General features: G+C 40.1%; 1 protein-coding gene across 1 annotated transcript in view; it reads right to left on the reverse strand.

Annotated features, from left to right (window-relative positions):
- ext2 (exostosin glycosyltransferase 2) overlaps positions 1-22,308 on the reverse strand; it is a 193,700-nt gene that overhangs the window by 165,836 nt on the left and 5,556 nt on the right. The window contains exons 2-3 of the mRNA XM_060839088.1: positions 10,715-11,274; positions 1,646-1,735 (exon numbers count right to left, since the gene is read on the reverse strand). Coding sequence (XP_060695071.1) covers positions 1,646-1,735; positions 10,715-11,250 — 626 coding nt within the window. The 5' untranslated portion in view covers positions 11,251-11,274. The remainder of the gene's footprint in view (positions 1-1,645; positions 1,736-10,714; positions 11,275-22,308) is intronic.

Below are 22,308 nucleotides of genomic sequence, written 5' to 3' on the forward strand. Positions count from 1 at the left end.
TTAAGTGCATGGTAAGTAATTGTTGTCCTCAGTAAATGAACTCTGATATCCCCATCATTACTTCTATCATAAAATCCAGATCAAAGTGCTAAAAATGTCAAGAGCAACAGTAAAACTGAACTTTTATAAAACAATTTAATGTCAAACTGTCCTCTACTAAATTCATAGTTTATCTTATAAAATAATCAGATCCATTTCTGAACCACTTTCATATAAAGTTCATAAACTGCACTGATTCTGTTAACATTCTGTTCAAAATAAGTACTGCAACTTAACATGGAATGGCTGGTGATCAGACTAACAATTCAATTGCTTTAGATTACATTAGATTACTTGCCATTAGGAAAAATTAAAATGAAAACTGCACAATCAACTTTTTTTTTTGTGGTCTGTAAAATCATCTGTCCCTCCCAAACTATCCCAATCTGTAGTAAGTTGAAATAGCATCATCAGTTAAACCAGAGATTTGGGGCTGGAAACACGAACTGTTTGAAACTTTGCCACTAGATATATGTCAAAGCACATGAAAAGCTAAAAGCTGCACAGGGAAAATAATTTAATCTGATGAATGACAAATAGAACATAGCTTGGACATGAGAAAGATTTTCAGACGTCAACAATGCATTGAACACTTATTCACTGATATGATACATAACCTGAAGGAATTTAAAAACCCAAATGACCACCTACAACACTATAAACTTAGATACATGGCCGAGTTGAATAGTAACAATATATTATTCTCCATCAAGACTCAGTAACATTCACAATTTATCATACCAAGCTTGCACATCATGTCACCATAGTTTCCTTTATTATTCAGTGCCTTAATCTCAGAATCAACTATGCCACTCTTCATCTTAATGGAGAATTCGATACAATGATCATTTTTCCCCATGGGTCATTTCTGCATAATATACCTGTGCATTCTGAAAGTAACTTATATTAATAGAAACAAACATTTTAATTATTAGTGAGTTTTGAGATTTGTAGCTCAGGTTGAGGTTCTGGATGTAGGTTTACTCGCTGAGCTGGAAGGTTCGTTTTCAGACGTTTCGTCACCATACTGGGTAACATCATCAGTGAGTGTCCGGATGAAGCACTGGTGGTGTAGCCCTCCTTCCATTTATATGTTTACATATAAGTAGAACATGGGCTACACCACCATTGCTTCACCTGGATGCTCACTGAAGATGGTACCTAGTAGGGTGATGAAAGGACTGAAAATGAATCTTCCAGCTCAGTGAGAAAACCTACACCCAGATCATTAATTATGTTCAGCACCAAGCAACTCTGAATTCACTTTCTGAACTCCTGGGCAGCAAGCTCGTAAATTTCATATTTTAATCCAGTAACTCAGCATACATTTAGTGAAAGGCTTGTCAAACAACAATATTTTCTTAACTAGCTGAGGGCAATTAGACTAATTCACAGATTTGCCTCTTACAGATGAACATGTCACCAGCCTCCTTGCAAACCAAATTCACAAGATTATTTTAGAATAAAAGTTTTAGCCATTATCTTCAGTTACAACTTCATTTTGTTCTTGAGCAAATAGCTGGCCTGATATGCTTAGTACCAACACTAACAGGAGGATTCAAGGAGCAGTGGAAGCATTTTCTGGACTGTAGGACTTGAAACTCACCTGTCACGTGGAACGTCGAGTGCGGTGTTATAATCAGGAGGGCCTCCTGGGAGCATATTAAACAACAAATGGTTTGTCCCTCTATTCCATCTAAAAAAGATAAACATGTTTTTAGAAGACAAACTAAACAATGTTTAAGATGGTCACACTGAACAGAGAAAACACAGACCAATTGTACATGTGTACTTTTCAAAGTTCTTTTAGCTGTTATTTGTGTCTTCTTATTTGTATCTTTGTTCTCCATCATCAATTCTCCTATAACAAAGTTTGTGTGTGTGTGTGTGTGTGTGTGTGTGTGTGTGTGTGTGTGTGGGTGGGTGTGGTCTACATTAATCTACACCAATCCTTTTCCTGCTTACATACTTGTAGAAAGTTTTACAGTCCACTCTTTGGTTCCTTGCAGGTTTGTTCTACTTTTCCCTTTTTAACCTTTTGGTTCTCTCTTACTGAATTCTATTTCGAAGTTTTGAAGTTTCAGCCTTGCTAAATTTTCTAGCAGCTTTATATTACTTCTCTTTGGATCTAATACAATGCTTAATTATTTTTACTGACCATAGTCAGGCCTCTTCTCCTGTCATTTTTTTTGTGCCAAAATGAAATACATATTTGTTACAATGTTTGGATTTACTTCTTAAATATTAGTCATTGCCTAACCACTACCATGTCTTTAATATGAGCATTCGTACAACATATGAATTAGGAGCAGGGGTAGGTCACTTAGCCCCTTGCGTCTAATCCTCAATTTAATAAGATCATGATTGATCTGATTGTTACCTCAAATTCGCACTTCCATTTATTCCTGACAACCTTTCAGCCTCTTGCTTATCAAAAATTTATCTACCTCTGAATTTATAATATTCAAAGCCTGTATTTCTAATACGTTTTCTGAAAGAGAACTTGAAAATCTCACAACCCTCTGTAATGTTTCATACTTTCAGTTTTGTTTGTTTCAATTTAGAGTTATAGTTTCAGATTGGAATATTCCACTCTTAACCACGTAAAGAATTCTGTCATTTTATGGTTACTGTTCTGTCAAGTACCCCACACAAAATGACAATAAATCCCATCTCATTGCTGAATATAAAATATAATTCCTCAACATACTTGTCTAAAAAATCTTGTATCCATACACACAGACAAAAAGGAACACCAATTCAACTGGGTCAATACATGCATCCTGGGACAGGCTAAACAAGGATACGCATGGGAATTCCTAGAGGCCTTTCATTCAAAGCAGAACTCCACTAACAAACATATGGATTTGGACCCCATTTATGGGCAATTTAGCATGGCCAATCCACCTAACTTGCACATCTTTGGACAGTGGGAGGAAATCGAAGAACCCTGAAGAAAACTATGCAGACAAGGGGAAAATGTGCAAACTCCACATAGACAGGTGCCCGAGGATGGAATTGAAACTAGGTCCCTGGCGCTGCAAGGCAGTAGAGGTAATCATGGAGCCACTGTGCCTTTGAAATTACAACAGGGCTTGTCAATGTGGTTGAGGCTGTTGGGAGCTTAGGTGGAGGGGAGAGGGGTGGATGCACACACAGATTAACACAAGGTGAACATGAATGTAATGTTCAATATTTTCAGGATGGCACCAAGGTTTCTTTAAATTTACTAAGCAGTGTTTTAGAACATATGGATATTAGTCTATCAGTGTAACATATTTATCATTTACAGAATGGCACCTTATTTTTGAAAAAGAGAATACAGAAAAGCTTATTGAAATTTCTCCTAGTTAACAATTACTGTGTAACTCCTTTTTGATAAAGGAGCAAGGAGAGAAGAAATATTCTGAGAAACATAGTATTAAAGTAATGTATTTCATTTAAGGTTTGCCACAAAACAGGTTAAGACAACAGCCAGTACAGCTGATCTTTTGGGCATGTTAGTGAAATGTAACTGGCTGCAAATGGATAAGAAAGAGGAAGGGCAGTTTCACACAGCAGGACTATGGGGAAGTAGTAAACATAAAGAATTGTGGATGCTGGAAATCTGAAATAAAAACAGAGTGGTGGAGGACACAGGTCTGACAGCATCTGTTGCGAGAAAAAGAGTCCAGTGACCCTTCATTAGAATATTTGTTTATGTTCATAGAGCAGAAATGTTGGCTGGGAAGGAGTGGTGATAGTGTTGGCATAACTTACTGTTATGGGAGAAGGATGAGGAAGAGGGATGAGGAAAGATAATACATTATAGGTGGTGATGTTGCCATTTATTTAGCGCCAGTCTGGTGCAAGTCCAAACAATTCCTCCAGTCCTAACAATCTAGGCTTTAATATCTCCACAAACCACAAATGAAAGTACAACATTCCCTCACTCTGCTGAATGGATGGAAGTACAGCAATCCAACGAGTCCTTCAAGCTCATTCCGCCGTCCTATTAGATCATGACTGATCAATACCTAAACCTGATATACCCACACCCCCCTTGATAACTGAACTAACAAAACTGCCAATCTTCAACTTGAAAATTTCAATTGACCCAGCTGAGATGTCTTTTTGGGAAAGGGAACGTCATACTTTAAATTTCTCCTGTGTGAAAATGTTTTCTAATTTCATTTCTGAATAGGTTAATTTGAATTTCAAGGGTTGCACTACTTGTGTTGGATTCCCCAACACAAAAGAAATGGTTTCGCTTTATCTACGCAAGAAAATCCAAAGTTCAATGACTCTCAATGTTTGAAGTATAAGAATACAAGTCAAGTTTATGCATCCCTATCTGAATAATATAAGCCCTGCTATCATTCTTGCAAATCTACTCCAAGATCATTACATTTTTCTCAAGGTGCAGTGTCTAAAATCGAATCCAATAAAGCAGGTCAGTCTGATAAGACACAATACAAAAAAGTGGTGCAGTGGTACTGTCCCTACCTCAGAGAGAATGTATGGGTTCAACTCCCATCTGCTCCAGGAGTGTGTAATAACATCTCTGGACAGACTGATTAGAAAATAGATTAAAGAACAGTACAGGGGCCCTCTTATGTTGCAGTGTAGTATCTCCACCCCAGACCAGGAGATCCTGGTTCACGTCCCACCTGCTCCAGAGGCATGTAATTACATATCCGAACAGGTTAATTAGGAAAATAGGCTAAAAGCACAACACAGGGTCCCTCTTGTGGTAGAGTGGTCGAGCCTTTCCTCTGAATTGACAGATCCCACTTTGATTCTATGCATGCGTTTTTGTGATTTAGTATGTGTGCAGCCGCACTGGTGCTGTGGAGACCACATTTGGAGTACTGAGAGATGTTTTAGATCCCTTGTTTACAGTATTATTTCACTGGAGGCAATTCAGAAAAGATTCACTGAGATCTCCATACGGAAGGATTGTTTAATGAGCAAAGGTTAAACAGGTGAGGACTCTAGTCATTGCAATTTAGATGAATGTGAGGTGATCTCATTGAAACATAAAGGATTCTTCAGGGGCTTGGCAGGGTAAATGCTGTGAGAGGATGTTTCCCCTCATTGGAATGTCTAGGACCAGAGGGCATAGTCTCAGAATAAAGGGGAAATCTAAGACTGAGATGAGGGATTTCTTCTCTCAGAAGATATGTTCAGCGTTATTACTGCAGAGTTTTCAGGGCACAGTCCTCATGTATACTTAAGGCTGAGCTAGATAGATTCTTATAAGTTGGGGAATCAAGAGTTGTGGGGAAAGTGGACATTTGGAAAGTGGGATCAACCATGACCTTACTGAAAGGCAGAGGAGGTTGAAGGGGCTGAATAACCTACTTCTGTTCCTATTTCTTGTGGTCTTATCTCTTTGCTTCTCTATTTTGCACCATGAAGGAAGCATTTCAACTTCTAATGTTCGCATCCAGTTGGTGACCTTTCACTTCCCACACTGAATTCTGTCAAACTTGCCCATTTGATCAGACTATGTTCAATGAGGGGCACTAATGGCCGAGTGGCAACATTACTGATCAAGCTGGTCGAGGCCTAAAGTGCATAGCTGCTAGAGTGAGTGTGCGGTAGGTGGTGAGGGAACAACCAAGTGGTAAGACATAACTGACCTCATTCCTACTAATCTGCTGGCTGCAGATGCATCTGTCCATGACAGTATCAGTAAGAGTGATCTCTGCACAGACCCTGTGGAGATTAAGTCCCGCCTTTACATTGAGAGTACCTTCCAGTGTACCATGTGGCACTGTCATTGTGCTAAATGGGATGGACTTCAAACAGATTTGGCAACTCAAGACTGGGCATCCATGAGGCACTGTGGACTATCAACAGGAGCAGAATTATACTCCAGCATAATCTGCAATCTCATGGTACGACATATCTCCGTTCGACATTTACCGTCGAGATAGGGGGTCAGCACTACTTCAACAGAAGTTCAGAAGGGCAAGCTAGGAGCAGGACCAGGCATGCTTAAAACTGAGGTTACAATCTGGTGAAGCAACCAAACAGGACTAATAGCATAAGCAGCAAATGTGTTGCTGGTCAAAGCACAGCAGGCCAGGCAGCATCTCAGGAATAGAGAATTCGACGTTTCGAGCATAAGCCCTTCATCAGGAAGGGCTTATGCTCGAAACGTCGAATTCTCTATTCCTGAGATGCTGCCTGGCCTGCTGTGCTTTGACCAGCAACACATTTGCAGCTGTGATCTCCAGCATCTGCAGACCTCATTTTTTTACTAATAGCATAAGCAGTAAGGGAGAGTAAAGTGATCCCACAACTAACGGATCAAATCAAAGCTCTGCAGTCCAACCGCATCCAGTAGGGAATAGTGATGAACAATTAAATACCTAACTGGAGGAGGTGCTCCACAAATATTCCCATCATCAGTAATGGAAGCATTTCAGTGCACAAGATAAGGGTGAAGCATTCTTCAGCTAGAAGTGCCGTGTAGATGATTAAATCCACCTCCTCCAGTGGTCCCCAATTTCTCAAATATCAGTCTTCAGCCAATTCAATTCACTCCATGTGATATTGAGAAATGGCAGGAGGCACTGGATAGAACAAACACTATGGGCCCTGACAGCTTGGGCTGACAAGTGGCAAGCAACATTTGTGCCATCCAAATGCCAGGCAATAACCATCACCAATAAGAGACAATCTAATTACTGCCCCTTGACATTTAATGGTGCTACCATCACCAAATCCCCCTCTATCAACATCCTGGGGGGATACCATTGACCAGAAACTCAACTGGACTCCGCAGATAAACACTGGCTACAAGAGCAGGTCAGAGGCTAGGAATACTGCAGCAAGTAACTCACTTCGTGACTCCCCAAAGCCTGTCAACTATTTTCAAGGCTCAAGTCAGGAGTGTAATTGAATGCTCCGTACTTGCCTGGCTGAGTGCAGTTCCAACGACACTCAAGAAGCTTGACATCATCCAGGACAAAGCAGTTCCCACTAGACTGGCTCTACTTCCACAAACTTCCACTCCCTCCACCAACCACTCTCAGTTGCAGCAGTGTGTACTATTTACAAGTTGCACTGCAGAAATTTGCCAAAGATCATCAGACAGCACCTTCCAAACCCACATCATTTTCACCCAAAAGGACAATGGCAGCATATACATGGGAACTCCACCACCATCCTGAGTTGGAAATATATCGCTTTCCTTCAATGTCGCTGGGTCAATGTCCTGGAATTCTTTCCCTAATGGCATTGTGGGTCAACCCCCAGCAAGTGGACTGCAGCAGTTCAAGAAGACAGCTTACTACCATCACCTTAAGGGCAACTAGGGATATGCTATAAATGGTGGTAGCCAGTGAGGTCCACATCCTACAAATGAACAAAACAAACACATTCCAGAAACAATACTCAAGACTTGTACTCCAATACTTGCTGCTCCTCTGGCCAAGCTCTTCCAGTACAGTTACAACACTGGCATCTACCCAACAATGTGGTAAATTGTCCAAGTATGTCCTGTTCACAAAAAGCACAATAAATCCAAACTGGCCAATTACAGTTCATCAGTCTATTCTATTATCAATGATGAAAGGTTTCATCAACAGTGCTATCAAGCAGCACCTGCTAAGCAATAACCTGCTCAGGGACACCCAGTTTGTTCCACCAGGATCACATTGCTCCTGACCCCATTACGGTCTTAGTTCAAATATGGACAGAAGAGCTGAATAACAAAGGTGAAGTGAGGTGACAGCTGTTGACACCAGGGCCACATTCAACCGAGCTTGGCATCAAGGATCCCAAGCAAAACTAGAATAAATGAGTATCGGGGACAAATACTCCACTGACTGGAGTCATACCTAGCATGTGGCAAGACTGTTGTGTTTGATGGAGGTAAGTCACTGTAGGAGTTCCTCAGGATAGTATCCTCAGCCCAGGTGTCTTCAGCCGCTTCATAAGTGACCGTTCCTTCATTATAAGGTCAGAAGTGGGAATGTTTGTTGATGATTGCACAACATTCAGCACTGTTTGTGATTCATCAGATATTGAAGCAGTTCGTGTTCAAATGCAACAAGACCTGAACAATAGGAGGAGAAAGTGAGGTCTGCAGATGCTGGAGATCAGAGCTGAAAATGTGTTGCTGGAAAAGCGCAGCAGGTCAGGCAGCATCCAAGGAACAGGAAATTCGCCGTTTCGGGCATAAGCCCTTCCTGATGAAGGGCTTATGCCTGCAAGACCTGAACCATATCCAAGCCTGGGCTTATAAGTGGCAAGTAACATTCACATGATCATTGCCTGCCATTTGTACAATCTCCAACAAGAGTCAATGTAAGCAGTGTCCCTAACATTCATCAGTGTTACCATCACTGAATTCCCCCACCATCAATATCCTGGAGGTTACCATTGACCAGAAACTCAACTGGACTCGCCACATAAAAAGTGTCTACAAAAGTAGATCACAGACTAGGAATACTATGGTGAGTAATTCACCTCCTGATTTTCAAAACCTGTCTACTATCTACAAATCATAAGCTTTGAGCATGGAAAATCGTGTCACACTTACTTGATTGAGCTTTTTGAGGAGGTGACAAATTGATGACGGCAGAGTTGTAGAGGTTGTCTGTAGGGACTTCAGCAAAATGTTCAATAAGACTCTACATGATAGACTGGTTGGTAAACTTAGATCAAATGGGAGGAGCTAGCCAATGGATACAAAATTGGCTTGAAGAGAGGGTCGCTTTTTGGATTGAAGGCCTGTGACCAGCAGTGTGCCACAATGATTGGTATTGGGTCCATTACTTTTTGTCATTTATATAAATGATTTGGACATGAATACAGAAGGCATGGTTAGTAAGTTTGTGGATGGCACCAAAACAGATGGCGTAATGGACAGTGAAGATTATCTCAGAGTACAATGAGACCTTGAGCAGATGGACTGAGGAATAAGTCATGGAGCTTAATTCATATAAATCTGAAGTGTAGTATTTTGGTAACGCAAACCACAGCAAAATTTATACAGTTAATGGTAGGGTCCTGGGGAGAGTTGCCAAACATAGAGACCTAGGGTGAAAGTGCATAGTTCCTTTAAAGTGGAGTTACAGGTAGACAGGATGGTGAAAAAGGTATTTGGCATACTTACCTTTATTGGTCAGAACATTGAGTACAGTAGTTTGGATGTCAAGTTGCGGCTGTACAGGACATCTGTGAGGCCACCTTTAGAATAACTGCATACAATTCTGGTCAACTTCCTATAGGAAAGATGTTGTTAAACTTGCCAGGGTGCAGGAATTCTTTAAAAGGATGTTGCCAGGACTGGAGGACCTAAGTTTAATGGGGAGGCTGCATAGGCTGGGACATTTCTCCCTGGTGTGTTGGAGGGTGAGGGGTAACCTTATAGAGGTTTATTCCACTCCCCTCATGATTTGGATACCCCCACCAAGATCTTTTTCCTAAGGTGGGGGTATCCAAAACAAGAGGGGGATAGTTTAAGGGGAGAGGGGAAACATTTTTCACGCAGAGGGAAGTGCATGTATGGAATGAGCTGCCAGAGAAAGTGGTGGAGGTGGGTACAATTGCAACAGTTAAAAGGCATCTGGATGGGTATATGAATAGGAAGAGTTTAGATATGGGTTAAATGCTGGCAAATGGGCCTAGGTCAAATTGGAGTGTCAGGTTGGATCAAAGGGTCTGTTTCCATGCCGTTTGACTCTATCACTCTAAGTCAGGAGTATGATGGAATATTTCCCATATGCCTGGATGGGTGCAGCTCCAACACTCAGGAAGCTTGACACCATCCAGGACAAAGCAAAGCACTTGATTGGCACCACATCCACAAGCAAACACACTCTCTCCAGCACAGACATTCAGTAGCATCATTGTTTACTATCCACAAGATTTACTGCAGAAATTCACTAAAGATCCTTAGTAGCTTCCAAACCCATGACCATTTCCATCTAGAAGGAGAAGGACAACAGATATGTGGGAACACCACAACCACCTGCAAGTTCCCTCCCAAGCCACTCAGCACCCTGACTTGGAAATGTATTGTGTTTCCTTTACTGTCACTGAGTCAAGATCCCGCAATTCCCTGCTTAATGGCATAACAGCATTGTGGGTCAGCCTACAGCACATAAACTGCAGCTGTTCAAGAAAGCAGCCTCACTACCACCTTCTTCAGGATAGCTAGGGATAGGTAAGAAATGGTCACCCAGCTATGCACATGTCCCACAAGTGATTTCTTAAGTAAAATCTTGCACCAATCTACACAAGTTACAACCTCAGCATGCCACAACTAAACTGTATCCTGCTCAAATTCAATTTTTCCAGAATTATAGAACTGTAGAATTCCAGACATTTTCAAATCAGCCTTTCTGCCTGGAGCCTACTGCACTACTTCCCTTGGTCACCGTTTCATAGTTTAGTAACAATTCCATGCCTTTTGGTTTGGGTTATTCACTAATTGTAAATGGTGACTGCAGAGTTAATGAGCTCTTTCAAAAAACATTTTTTCTGGTTCTATGGGAAATGAGCACAACTTAAAACTGCAATTGAAAGTATCTTGAAAGCTGATGAGTATACATATGCATATACATTACAGCTGTAAACAATCAAAAGGACCAGGCTGACATAAAATTGCTAAAGGAGCTTAACTATTTTCCAAGTCAGAGAAAACGTAAACAAAATGTAACTCTCTCCAACATACCTGATTAGCTGAGCCAATGCCTGTGCAGTTTCTTTTATCCTGAGGTTATTCTGATTAAGCACATCAATGGACGGAATGAACAAACATGCCCTGTTTAGATCATCTGTGTAGAAGTCACTTTCTGAAATGGCAGTCAACAATTCATTATACTCTTTGGAGATGGTGTTGCTGAGCACAGTGCCATACTCATCAACATATTTTTTCAGTGGATAGATGTAGACTTTTATTCTGTTCTTGGGGTTATACCCACAACGGTAAACATCAAAGCAAGTGTGCATTCTACAGCTCAAATCCCCTCTTTCAGGAATTGGACTGTCTTCAGCTAGCTTGACTTCTGGAACATCATGGATACTGCGTTTTTCAAATGTCCACTCATTGGTGGCTTCAATTGTATGTGGCCAGAACTGAAACATTCCTGTGGCGATCAGTCCAAGAAGCACAACAGAAAACAGGGCAATGTAGTAAATTCGGTGTTTAGTTTTCATCCTGGGAATAAGGGTAGGGCCCCGACTGCTGTACTTGGTTGAAGCATACATAATGCTATTTCCTTCCTATGGGTTCTGGAAGGAAGAAAAGTACAAGTGATTATAAATATATCAATAAGGCTGGAGTTATAAAAGTCACTGTTCAATCATCATTAAATTGTTAAAGGCAACATTAAATACTTGCCTACCTACATAACTCTCGTAATCAAAATTAACTAAGAAATCCAACATATCAAAGTGGAAAGGTTGCAGAACATAATTTAGAGCAACCATAATTTTGTTTCTGTTTCAATCATGGACTAGTCTGCCAATTATCACATCGTTGCAAGTTCAGAATCAGATCTTTTAAAAGCATCTGTTTTCAATATTGCAGTATTTAAATTTAAAAAGGGGGTCTAGGTCAAGAAACATTAAAATCATTAATTTTGATTAACCATTGAAGTACTCAGAAATGAATACTTTTGAGCCATAGACACTGTCTACTGAACTCTGAAGTTGGTTCCTTCTCCAGATTTATGCTTGAATTATTTCCATATCCTTGTAGGAATAAGGGATTTCAGTGATATGTAGAGAATAGAAAAGCTAGCAAAGTTCTCCTCAGGGCAGGGGTAAGGAGAGATTTAATAGAGGTGCTCAAAATTAATGATACTGTAAATAAGGAGCAACTGTATTTCTATTTTCTGCTTAGCAATGCATGTTGCAGGTTGAACATGTCATCGAACATTTAGTCATACGGACGTACAACACGGAAACAAACCCTTTGGTCCAACTTGTCCATGCTGACCAGATATCCTAATCCAATCTAGTCCTACCTGCCAGTACTCGGCCCATATCCCTTCAAACCCTTCCTAATCATTTACCCACCCAGATGCCTTTTAAATGTTGCAATTGTACTAACCTCCACCACTTCCTCTGGCAACTCATTCTATACAAGTATCACGTACTGCGTGAAAAAGTTGCCCCTTAGGTTTCTTTTATATCTTTCCAGTCTCACCCTAAACTCATGCCCTCTATGTCCAGACTCCTCCACAAACCACCACATTCCTCCACCACATACCCCCCCCCCCCCACCCCCCAGAAAAGACTTCGTCCATTTATCCTATCCATGCCCCTCTTGATTTTATAAACCTTTATAAGGTCACCCCTCAGCCTCCGACACTTTAGGGAAAACAGCCATATCTTATTCAACCTCTCCCTATAGCTCAAATCCTCCAACATCCTTGTAAATCTTTTGTGAGCCCTTTAAAGTTTCACAACTTCTTTCCAATTGGAAGGAGATCAGAACTGCACACAATATTCCAACAGTGGCCTAACCATTGTCCTGTATAGCCACAACTTAACCTCCCAACTCCTGTACTCAATACTCTGACCAACAAAGGAAAGCATACCAAACGCCTTCTTCACTATCCTATCTACCTGTGACTCCACTTTCAAGGAGCTATGAACCTGCACTCCAAGGTCTCTTTACTCAGCAACACTCCGTAGGACCTTACCATTAAGTGTATAAGTCCTGCTAAGATTTGCTTTTCCAAAATGCAGCACCTTGCATTTATCTAAATTAAATTCCATCTGCCACTCCTCGGCCCATTGGCCTATCTGGTACTCGGAGGTAACCTTCTTTGCTATCCACTACGCCTCCAATTTTGGTGTCATCTGCAAACTTAATAACTATACCTCCCAAGCTCACACCCAGCACCGATCCTTGTGGCACTCCACTGGTCACAGGCCTCCAGTCTGAAATACAACTCTCCATCACCATCCTCTGTCTTCTACCTTTGAGCCAGTTCTGTATCCAAATGGTTAGTTCTCCCTGTATTCTCTATCTAACCTTGCTAACCAGTCTCCTAGAGGAAACCTTGTCAAACGCCTTACTGAAGTCCATATAGATCACAGCTACCGCTCTGCCCTCATCAATCCTCTTCGTTACTTCTTCAAAAAACTCAATCAAGTTTGTCAGACATGATTTACCACACACAAAGCTATGTTGACTATCTCTAATCAATCCTTGCCTTTCCAAATACATGTACATCCTGTCCTTCAGGATTCCCTTCAACAACTTGCCCAACACTGACAACAGGTTCACCGGTCTATAGTTCCCTGGCTTGTCCTTACCACCTTTCTTAAATAGCGGTACCACTTTAGACAACCTCCAGTCTTCTGGCACCTAGCCTGTGACTATTGATGATACAGATAACTCAGTAAGAGGCCCAGCAATCACTTCTCTCACATCCCACAGAGTTCTAGGGTACACCTGATCAGGTCCTGGGGATTTATCCATGTTTAAGTGTTTCAAGACATCCAGCACTTCCTCCTCTGTAATATGGACATTTTTCAAGATACAACCATCTATTTCCCCCACATTTTATATCTTCCATGTCCTCATCCACAGTAAATACTGATGCAAAATACTCGTTTAGTATCTCTCCCATCTCCACACAAAGGCTGCCTTGCTGATCTTTGAGGGCCCTATTCACTCCCTAGTTACCCTTTTATCCTTAATGTATTTGTAAAAACCCTTTGGATTCACCTTAACTCTACTTGCCAAAGCTATCCCATGCCCCCTTTTTTCCCTGCTGATTTCCCTCTTAGTATACTCCTACTGCTTTGATGGAAAAAGATTGACCAGATCTAAAAAGGTGAAGTTCTAAATTGGAGAAAGGCTAATTTTGATGGTATTAAGCAAAAAGCTGATTGGGTGCAGATGTTCGCAGGTAAAGGGACCGTTGGAGAATGGGAAGCATCCAGAAATGAGATAAAGCGTTCATTGACAGTATATTCCTGTCAGGCTGAAATGAAAGGCTGGGAGGTGTAGGGAATGTGGGATGACTAAAATTGAGGATTTGGTTAAGAAAAAGAAGGAAATCTATGTCAGGTATAGACAGGATAGATCGAATGAATCCTTATTCTTCGTACAGATAACTGAGATCTCCTTACAAATTCAGAAATCTAAGTATCCTGAAACACACTAAGTAATTATATCAGCACTGCTGCCTCACAACGCCAGAGACCCGCCTCAGGCAACTGACTGTGGAGTTTGCACATTCTCCCAGTGTTTGCGTGGGTTTCCTCCGGGTGCTCCGGTTTTCTCCCACAGTCCAAAAATGTGCAGGTTAGGTGAATTGGCCATGCTAAATTTCCCGCAGTGTTAGGTGAAGAGGTAAATGCGGGGGAGTGGGTGGGTTGTGCTTCGGCGGGTCGGTGTGGACTTGTTGGGCCGAGGGGCCTGTTTCCACACTGAAGTAATCTAACCTAATCTAAATCAAAATAATTTGAGTGAAAATGATTTTCAATAGATGACTGGAATCATATGATGTGATTAATTCTAATCTAAAGAATGAATGAATGAAGATTAGAATCAGTCTAATCATTATGGCGCAGACAGCAGCACACAAGGGCTAACACCTTCAACACATTATTTGGGTTGACACCAATTGTTAAAGTTCACCTGAGAATGTAACTTTTTTTAAAAAGTTTTGAGATTTACATATGAAAGAAATGAAACTAACATGGTCATTCTAATAGATGAGAGACTTAACAAACAATCAAGGTATTTTTCAAATGTATAATTTCAGTTACATCGCACTGCAAACTTTTGCTATAAATTCTGTGTATTACAATTGTGTACTCCACAACCACATGATGAAGGAGCGGCGCTCCAAATTAAACCTGTTGGACTACAACCTGATGTTGTGTGATTTTTGTGCACCCCAGTTCAGCACAGACATCTCCAAATCATGATTCCCATGTACCTACTTGCAGTGCTTCTCTTCAGATGTTCATTTCTTTTGCACTGCCTCTTTTCTCCATTTCATTTTTGGTTGCACAATCTTCAGTTATTTCAAACCCAGACTCTGACTATTCTATCTGAAGTTGTCTATCTTGCTCTCTTCCTCTTCTTTTGTGAACCTCCTCACTGACCTTTCTTTCTGTTATCACCCCTACTGCAAACACTATTATCATCTGATGGTCCTTGTGAAGTAGTAGAAACAATAAGAAATGAAAACTCTAATTTTCATCCTCTCTACCTCAAACTCAAGGTCATGTGAGGGATCCTAACCAACAACGTCCAATTGCAGTACTCTTAACATTGTAAATCATCTGAAGGTACTTCACAGGATCATGAAACAAAACTTGACAACAAGCCACATTAGGACACATTAGACCCAAATGACCAAATGCATGGTGAATGAAGTGGGTTTTAAGAAGCTAGGGTAAGTATGAATGATGCAATTATATGTCTCTTTGTCCACTGTATTGTCAACATTTTTATTTTCATTACAATGTTTAACAATTTCCCTTCTGGTTTAAGTGAAATACTCTCAAATTAGCAAATTTTAGGCTTAAATTTGAGTCCTAAGCTTGGAAAGAGTACATGTTGATGCTTCAAGTGAGCTACTTCAAAAGATCACTGCTAATATAAATAAGAGGTTGAATTTGCATTTAAGCATTCAATCACTTGAACACACCTTCATACAATTTTAATGCCAAATCTACATCAACAAAACTGCAATTCTACAAGGCAAATAATTTAATACATACTGATGTTTTAGTAAAACTATTGTCATTAGCAAGCTCCTTTATTACAAAAAAACTGTTGCACCAATAATGAATTAATTAAAACTGTGGAATTTTATGAAACTGGCAAAATTACACAACTAAATTCACTAACAGAGAAAGGCCATTGATGTAAGATAATCAATAGTAAATCCAATAAGTAATTCAAGAGAAACATCTTTCCTGAGAGAATGTTAAGGACACAGAATTCTTAGCACAATGAGTGGTTGAGACAAACAACCGTTTTATTTATGGGAGAAAGGAGCAGATTGGAATGTTGACAGAATGGGATGTAACTTGAGTAAAGTATAAACAGCAGAAAACCTTTGAACTGAACATTCTGCAAAATATAAAATTCTAATTTTATGTGATCAGTTTAATCATTTTCAAGAGTTCTTGGCCTCTTAAGCTGACAGATTGTTTCACAGAGTTACAATGAAACAAAAGCTCCACACAGTGTAAATCAAAGAAGAATGACAAGAAACATACGATTTTCAGAACAAAATAAGCTCACGTCTATTAATAACAAATTTAAACTCAATTTCCATTCTCAGTCTCTCTTAATAAACGATCTTTAAAACTTCACTCCTTGACCAAGCATCTGGTCAAATGCCCCAGCATCCACTTCAAAGTTGACATCAGATTTTTTTATGGTAAACGTCTCAAGGCGTTTCACAATAGTAAATATGATATAAATTTAAATTATTTTTGTTCTCCTTTCAAAGTCCCTAATCATGGTCAAAGAAATGTGGCTACATAGCTGAAGGAGACTGCTTTATATACTCGTAGAGATTAGTGCCTTAAACTAACTCAATGCTGATCCAGAGGTCAATGAGCTAACAAATTTTAATTTTAATATTGTTTTACTTTCTTCAACTAGTTCAACTTCTGCCAAGGATCCAAAGCATGAACTTTCAAGGAATCAATTAAGGCAAGCTTCTAAAATATATTACAAAGAAATGCTGAAAAAAAAGTTAACATCACTGAAGCACAGAAAGTTAAACAGGGCATTTAACAGAGATTTTTAAAGTAATAAAAGGATGACAAATGATGGAAGAATACTTCCATTGATTCATAAGAAAGAAGCATGAATTCACCTTTTTCTCTTGAAAAATAACAAACTTTGAGAGGGTTTTTTTCCTCCGAGAGGGGTATTTGATCATGAGATGTTTAAACATGAATAGTTACTAAGATAGGGGCACCATAATTTGTAAAGGAAGTAGATAAATACGAAAGAAGAATATAAAATGGGCAGGTACTGAAATCAGACAGCACTATCTCAGGGCTCCTTTTGATCTGCAATATTTTTGATTCTATGTGAGACAGGAGACTAGCTCTGGAAGCCAGAAGAAAATCTAAATTAGTGGGTCTTAAAGTAGCTATAAATTGAAACTTTCTCATACAAAATGATGAATAATTAAAAAAGGAAATGAGGCTGAAAGCATGCCCCTGAATTTCTCCACCTTACTCAAAAATTAAACAAGAAAAAGGAATGTTGACCTTTCCACTCTAAGTAGAAAGTAATCCAATTACAACAGCAGTCTTAGACCAAGCAAAGGGATTGATTAGCTCAATTGGCTGGATGGCTAGTTTGCGATTCTGAACGGTGCCAAAAGTGTGGGTTTGATTCCCATGCCTGCTAATGGAACCAAGAAGGGCCTGCCTTCTTAACCTTGCCCCTCGCCTGAGATGTGGGGATCCTCAGGTTAAATTCATGATCAGTTCTTTTCTAATAAGCTTTCTAATGCTTTGCTTTATTTTAGACCAAGCAGCTACAGGGCAAACAAAATAACGGCAAGATCCTTACCAAAGTCAAAGTTTCAAATTGGGGTTCCCAGACTTTTTTTTTAGCTACATTAAGAAACCTCAGAATCCTACAAGATCAGACAGCTAATTTCTACTTGTACTGATCTCCAAAGGGACTGTTTCCCACACTGAATTCCAATAAAAATGTTTTCTACAATGATGGAATTATTTTTCCTTCCTTCAGAAGTTATAATAGGATTGACGTGAACATAACACAAACACACAATCCTTTGATAAGAATGGACGTTTTGCAAACGTTTCACTTACCTAAACAGTTAAACTGTAGAAACTGACTCTTAAAACAAATTAGACCCTTTGAGCCAATCAGGTGCTAAGCAAAGGTGAAGAGAACTGCAATAGGCTGCAGAGAATCAGAAGCTGCAGAAAAAAATAAAGAGGGAAGCATTGGAAATAGAGAGATAAAGGTAAGTCATATAAGGCCGACAGTTTCTTGACTTTACAACATGTTAGCACAGGAAAATCACTATATGAATGGGCAAGTCAATGAACATTCAATTTTAGCAAGATACTAAAGCAGGGTTAATTTGAGTTTGAAAAACATTGCCATATTGGGTTAAGTGTTTTGCATGATTTTTTTTCCTTTTCTACTGCTTCTACCCGTTTCCTACAATTTTGTTTTTGCAAAGATTCATTTTCAATTGTCATGCATGTTCGACTCTAACCCAGTACTGCTAAAGTCAAAAGGTAACACATTACTCAGGAAACTAGAGCTGACATTTCAGCACTCTGCTGAAGGGAGTACTGCACTGCCATCATCAGGAGTCATTGTCTGTTTGCAATATTAAACTAAGGCAGTGTACTTAGGGGGATTATACTATTCAAAGATCAAAAGGGGAACTCTCCTGATTCTCTGTCCAATATTTTCTACAATATAACATCTTTGGGACAATCCTGAGACAGGTTGAAATAAATACATGCCTTTCTCTTTCAACCAACATCGTTAGACACAGACTACATTAGTAACTTTACTTAGATCCCTATAAACGATCCCAATGTGCTTCACAAAAGCATATAAAATATGACATCAGGGCATGTAAAATAATACAGCAGATGAAAGAAATGTGGTTAAGGAGGGAGGTTTAAAGGAGAAAAGTTGGACAGAAAGGCAATGAGACTTAAGGGTGAAATACAGAGTTTGAGGGCTTTGACAGTTGAAGGCATTGCTACCTTTAGCTGGAAATGAAGGATGACAATTTTAAAATTGAGGTGATGTTCAAACAGTTAGCAAACTTAAGCAAGCACAAGAATGAACATGACCAAGAAGGAGGGCAGCAGAGTTTTGGATGATATTTACAGAGTTTAAGGCTGGTGGAACATGAGAGGCTTGCCAGGAGTGGATTGAAATATTCAAAAATTGTATACAAGAGTTTTGGCAACTGATGAACAGTGGCAAAGCGGAAAAAAAGACATTACAGAGGTGAAAATAGGCAGTCCTAATAATGGTGTTTTACATTTATATGGCCATTAATTTAATTCTTAGCTGTGGGTCATTATGTGCAAAATGATTACCACATGTGCCTATACAGATATTTAAGTATGATCACAATTCAGCAATATTTCATTGTCCTCAACCAATCTGGAACATGAGAAGTGTTAAAATAAAAGCAAACATTTATCACTGATATTCCCATTTCTTTGATGGAAAGAGGGAGAAACAAAGCTTTGGATGATGGCTTTGTTTATTCCTGATGAAGGGCTTATGCTCGAAACGTCGAATTCTCTATTCCTGAGATGCTGCCTAACCTGCTGTGCTTTGACCAGCAACACATTTGCAGCTGTGATCTCCAGCATCTGCAGACCTCATTTTTTACTCTAAGCAACAACTGAACCAAGGACACAGTGGAGACAAGAGATGTTATGACATTGGACGTATATGGTCTTTGTGATGGACAAAATGTGATCACTGATAAACCACAAGGTCAAATAGTATACAAGGCTACAAACAATCTTCTTCAAGCCAAGAAAACAGTCAAAGAGATGAAATTGGTTGTCGAGACTATGGAATTTGTGGAGAGCATTAAGTTTCTGTTAGAGCAGCTGAACAGAAAATTTTCAGCTCACTGGAGGTGGGAGACTGCAGAAAATAAGGATGAGGGATTTGAAGAAATGACTGGTAGTGAAGAAAAGGACAAACGGTTATCATTGGGATCACCAGGATGATCGGGGAGCTGATGACTGTTTTGCAGACGAGAACAGCATCAACTAATGTTTGGATTTCCCATCATTCAGATCTCATGATGGATAACAGACAATAGACAAAATAGGTGCAGGAGTAGGCCATTCTGCCCTTGCACCACCATTCAATATGATCATGGCTGATCATCCTTAATCAGTATCCTGTTCCTGCCCTTGATTCCACTATCCTTGAGAGCTCTATCCAACTCTTTCTTAAATGAATCCAGAGACTGGGCATCCACTGCCCTCTGGGGCAGAACATTCCACACAGCCACCACTCTCTGGGTGAAGAAGTTTCTCCTCATCTCTGTCCTAAATGGTCTATCCCGTATTTTTAAGCTGTGTCCTCTGGTTCGGCACTCACCCATCAGCGGAAACATGTTTCCTGCCTCCAGAGTGTCCAATCCTTTAATAATCTTATATGTCTCAATCAGATCCCCTCAAATGTCTTCTAAACCCAAGGGTATACAACCCCAGTCGCTCCAGTCTTTCAGTGTAAGGTAGTCCCGCCATTCCCGGAATTGACCTCGTGAACCTATGCTGCACTCCCTCAATAGCCAGAATGTCTTTCCTCAAATTTGGAGACCAGAACTGCACACAATACTCCAGGCGTGGTCTCACCAGGGCCCTGTACAGCTGCAGAAGAACCTCTTTGCTTCTATACTCAATCCCTCTTGTTATGAAGGCCAGCATGCTGTTAGCCTTCTTCACTACCTGCTGTACCTGCATGCTTGCCTTCATTGACTGGTGTACAAGAACACCCAGATCTCTTTGTACTACCCCTTTACCTAAATTGATTCCATTTAGGTAGTAATCTGCCTTCCTGTTCTTGCCACCAAAGTGGATAACTATACATTTATCCACATTAAACTGCATCTGCCTGCATCTGACCACTCACCTAACCTGTCCAGGTCACCCTGTAATCTCCTAACATCCTCCTCACATTTCACCCTGCCACCCAGCTTAGTATCATCAGCAAATTTTCTAATGTTATTACTAATACCATTTTCTATATAATTAACATATATTGTAAAAAGCTGCGGTCCCAGCACTGATCCCTGCGGTACCCCACTGGTCACGGCCTGCCATTCTGAAATGGAGCCATTTATCACTACTCTTTGTTTCCTATCAGCCAACCAACTTTCAATACAAGTTAGTACCTTGCCCCCAATACCATGCGCCCTAATTTTGTTCACTAACCTCCTATGTGGGACTTTATCAAAAGCCTTCTGAAAGTCCAGGTACACTACATCTATTGGATCTCCCTCGTCCATCTTCAGTTACATCCTCAAAAAATTCCAGAAGATTAGTCAAGCATGATTTCCCCTTCATACATCCATGCTGACTCTGACCTATCCTGTTACTGCCATCCAGATGTGTCGTAATTTCATCCTTTATAATAGACTCTAACATCTTTCCCACTACTGAGGTCAGACTAACTGGTCAAGAGTTTCCTGCTTTCTCTCTCCCACCTTTCTTAAAAAGTGGTACAACATTAGCCACCCTCCAATCCACAGGAACTGATCCCAAATCTATCGAACTCTGGAAAATAATCACCAATGCATCCACGATTTCTCGAGCCACCTCCTTTAGTACCCTGGGATGTAGACCATCAGGCCCAAGGGACTTATCAACCTTCAGACCTGACAGTCTTTCCAACACCAATTCCTGGCAAATGGATAAAAAGGTCTAAGAAAGGGAACGTATTTTGATGGAAGAGCCTGCTGGGTTAGTTGGGTTTACAGGCATCACTGAATGTAACAGTTTTAAATTAACATGGCAGATGGGAGTATAATGCAGGAAAAAGCACATTGAATGCAAGAAGATTTTAATCTACTGACCCTTTATTCCAGGAGGTAGACTCTTACTCTCCCAGTAGAAATGATGTCTTCATTAAGTTGAAGTAGCAAGAGATTCTCCATTATTGGAAAGACTGGATTCTTCATTAATGGAGAGCTTGTAATGGTGAAACTCTGTGCACTTCTACTTTTCTGGATCTGGTTTGGACCTCAGAAATACACTGATGTTTTCACAAATCACTGCCTGGATTTCATAGGGAATTGTAGTGTGAATGCTGTCATTACCTTCAAGCACAGACTAATGAATATTAACCCCCTGACAGAAGCGAATTTCCTTCTACAGTTATCAGCATCAGCATTTCCGATACTTCTCCATAGACGCCTGCCTTATCTGAAATCTGAACTAAGATTGTTCAGCAGCCCATTAAGTTTCTGTTGCTTCAAAGTTAATGGATGCTTGAAAGTAATTGAGCAGGTTGTTGCCTGTAGACAACTCAAACTCTACGCCAATTAAAATATCTCTGAAGTTCTCAGGAATAGTCCACCTCAAAGCTCACAGTTTGGGTTTTGTACTAGAATTCTCAATATTTCACTCAATGGCTCAAGACTCCAAATAGCATACTAGTAACTACTCCTTTCGAATCTGTGACAAGTAAACAAGCACCAGGTTCAGATATGAAATAGAGATGGAAATGCTAATAACCAATGATAGGTTATGAAATGTGTGTCTCCAAGTGATTTCAAAAACAGCATT

The sequence above is a fragment of the Hemiscyllium ocellatum genome, chromosome 18 (assembly GCF_020745735.1).
Source record: "Hemiscyllium ocellatum isolate sHemOce1 chromosome 18, sHemOce1.pat.X.cur, whole genome shotgun sequence".
Lineage (NCBI taxonomy): Eukaryota > Metazoa > Chordata > Chondrichthyes > Orectolobiformes > Hemiscylliidae > Hemiscyllium > Hemiscyllium ocellatum.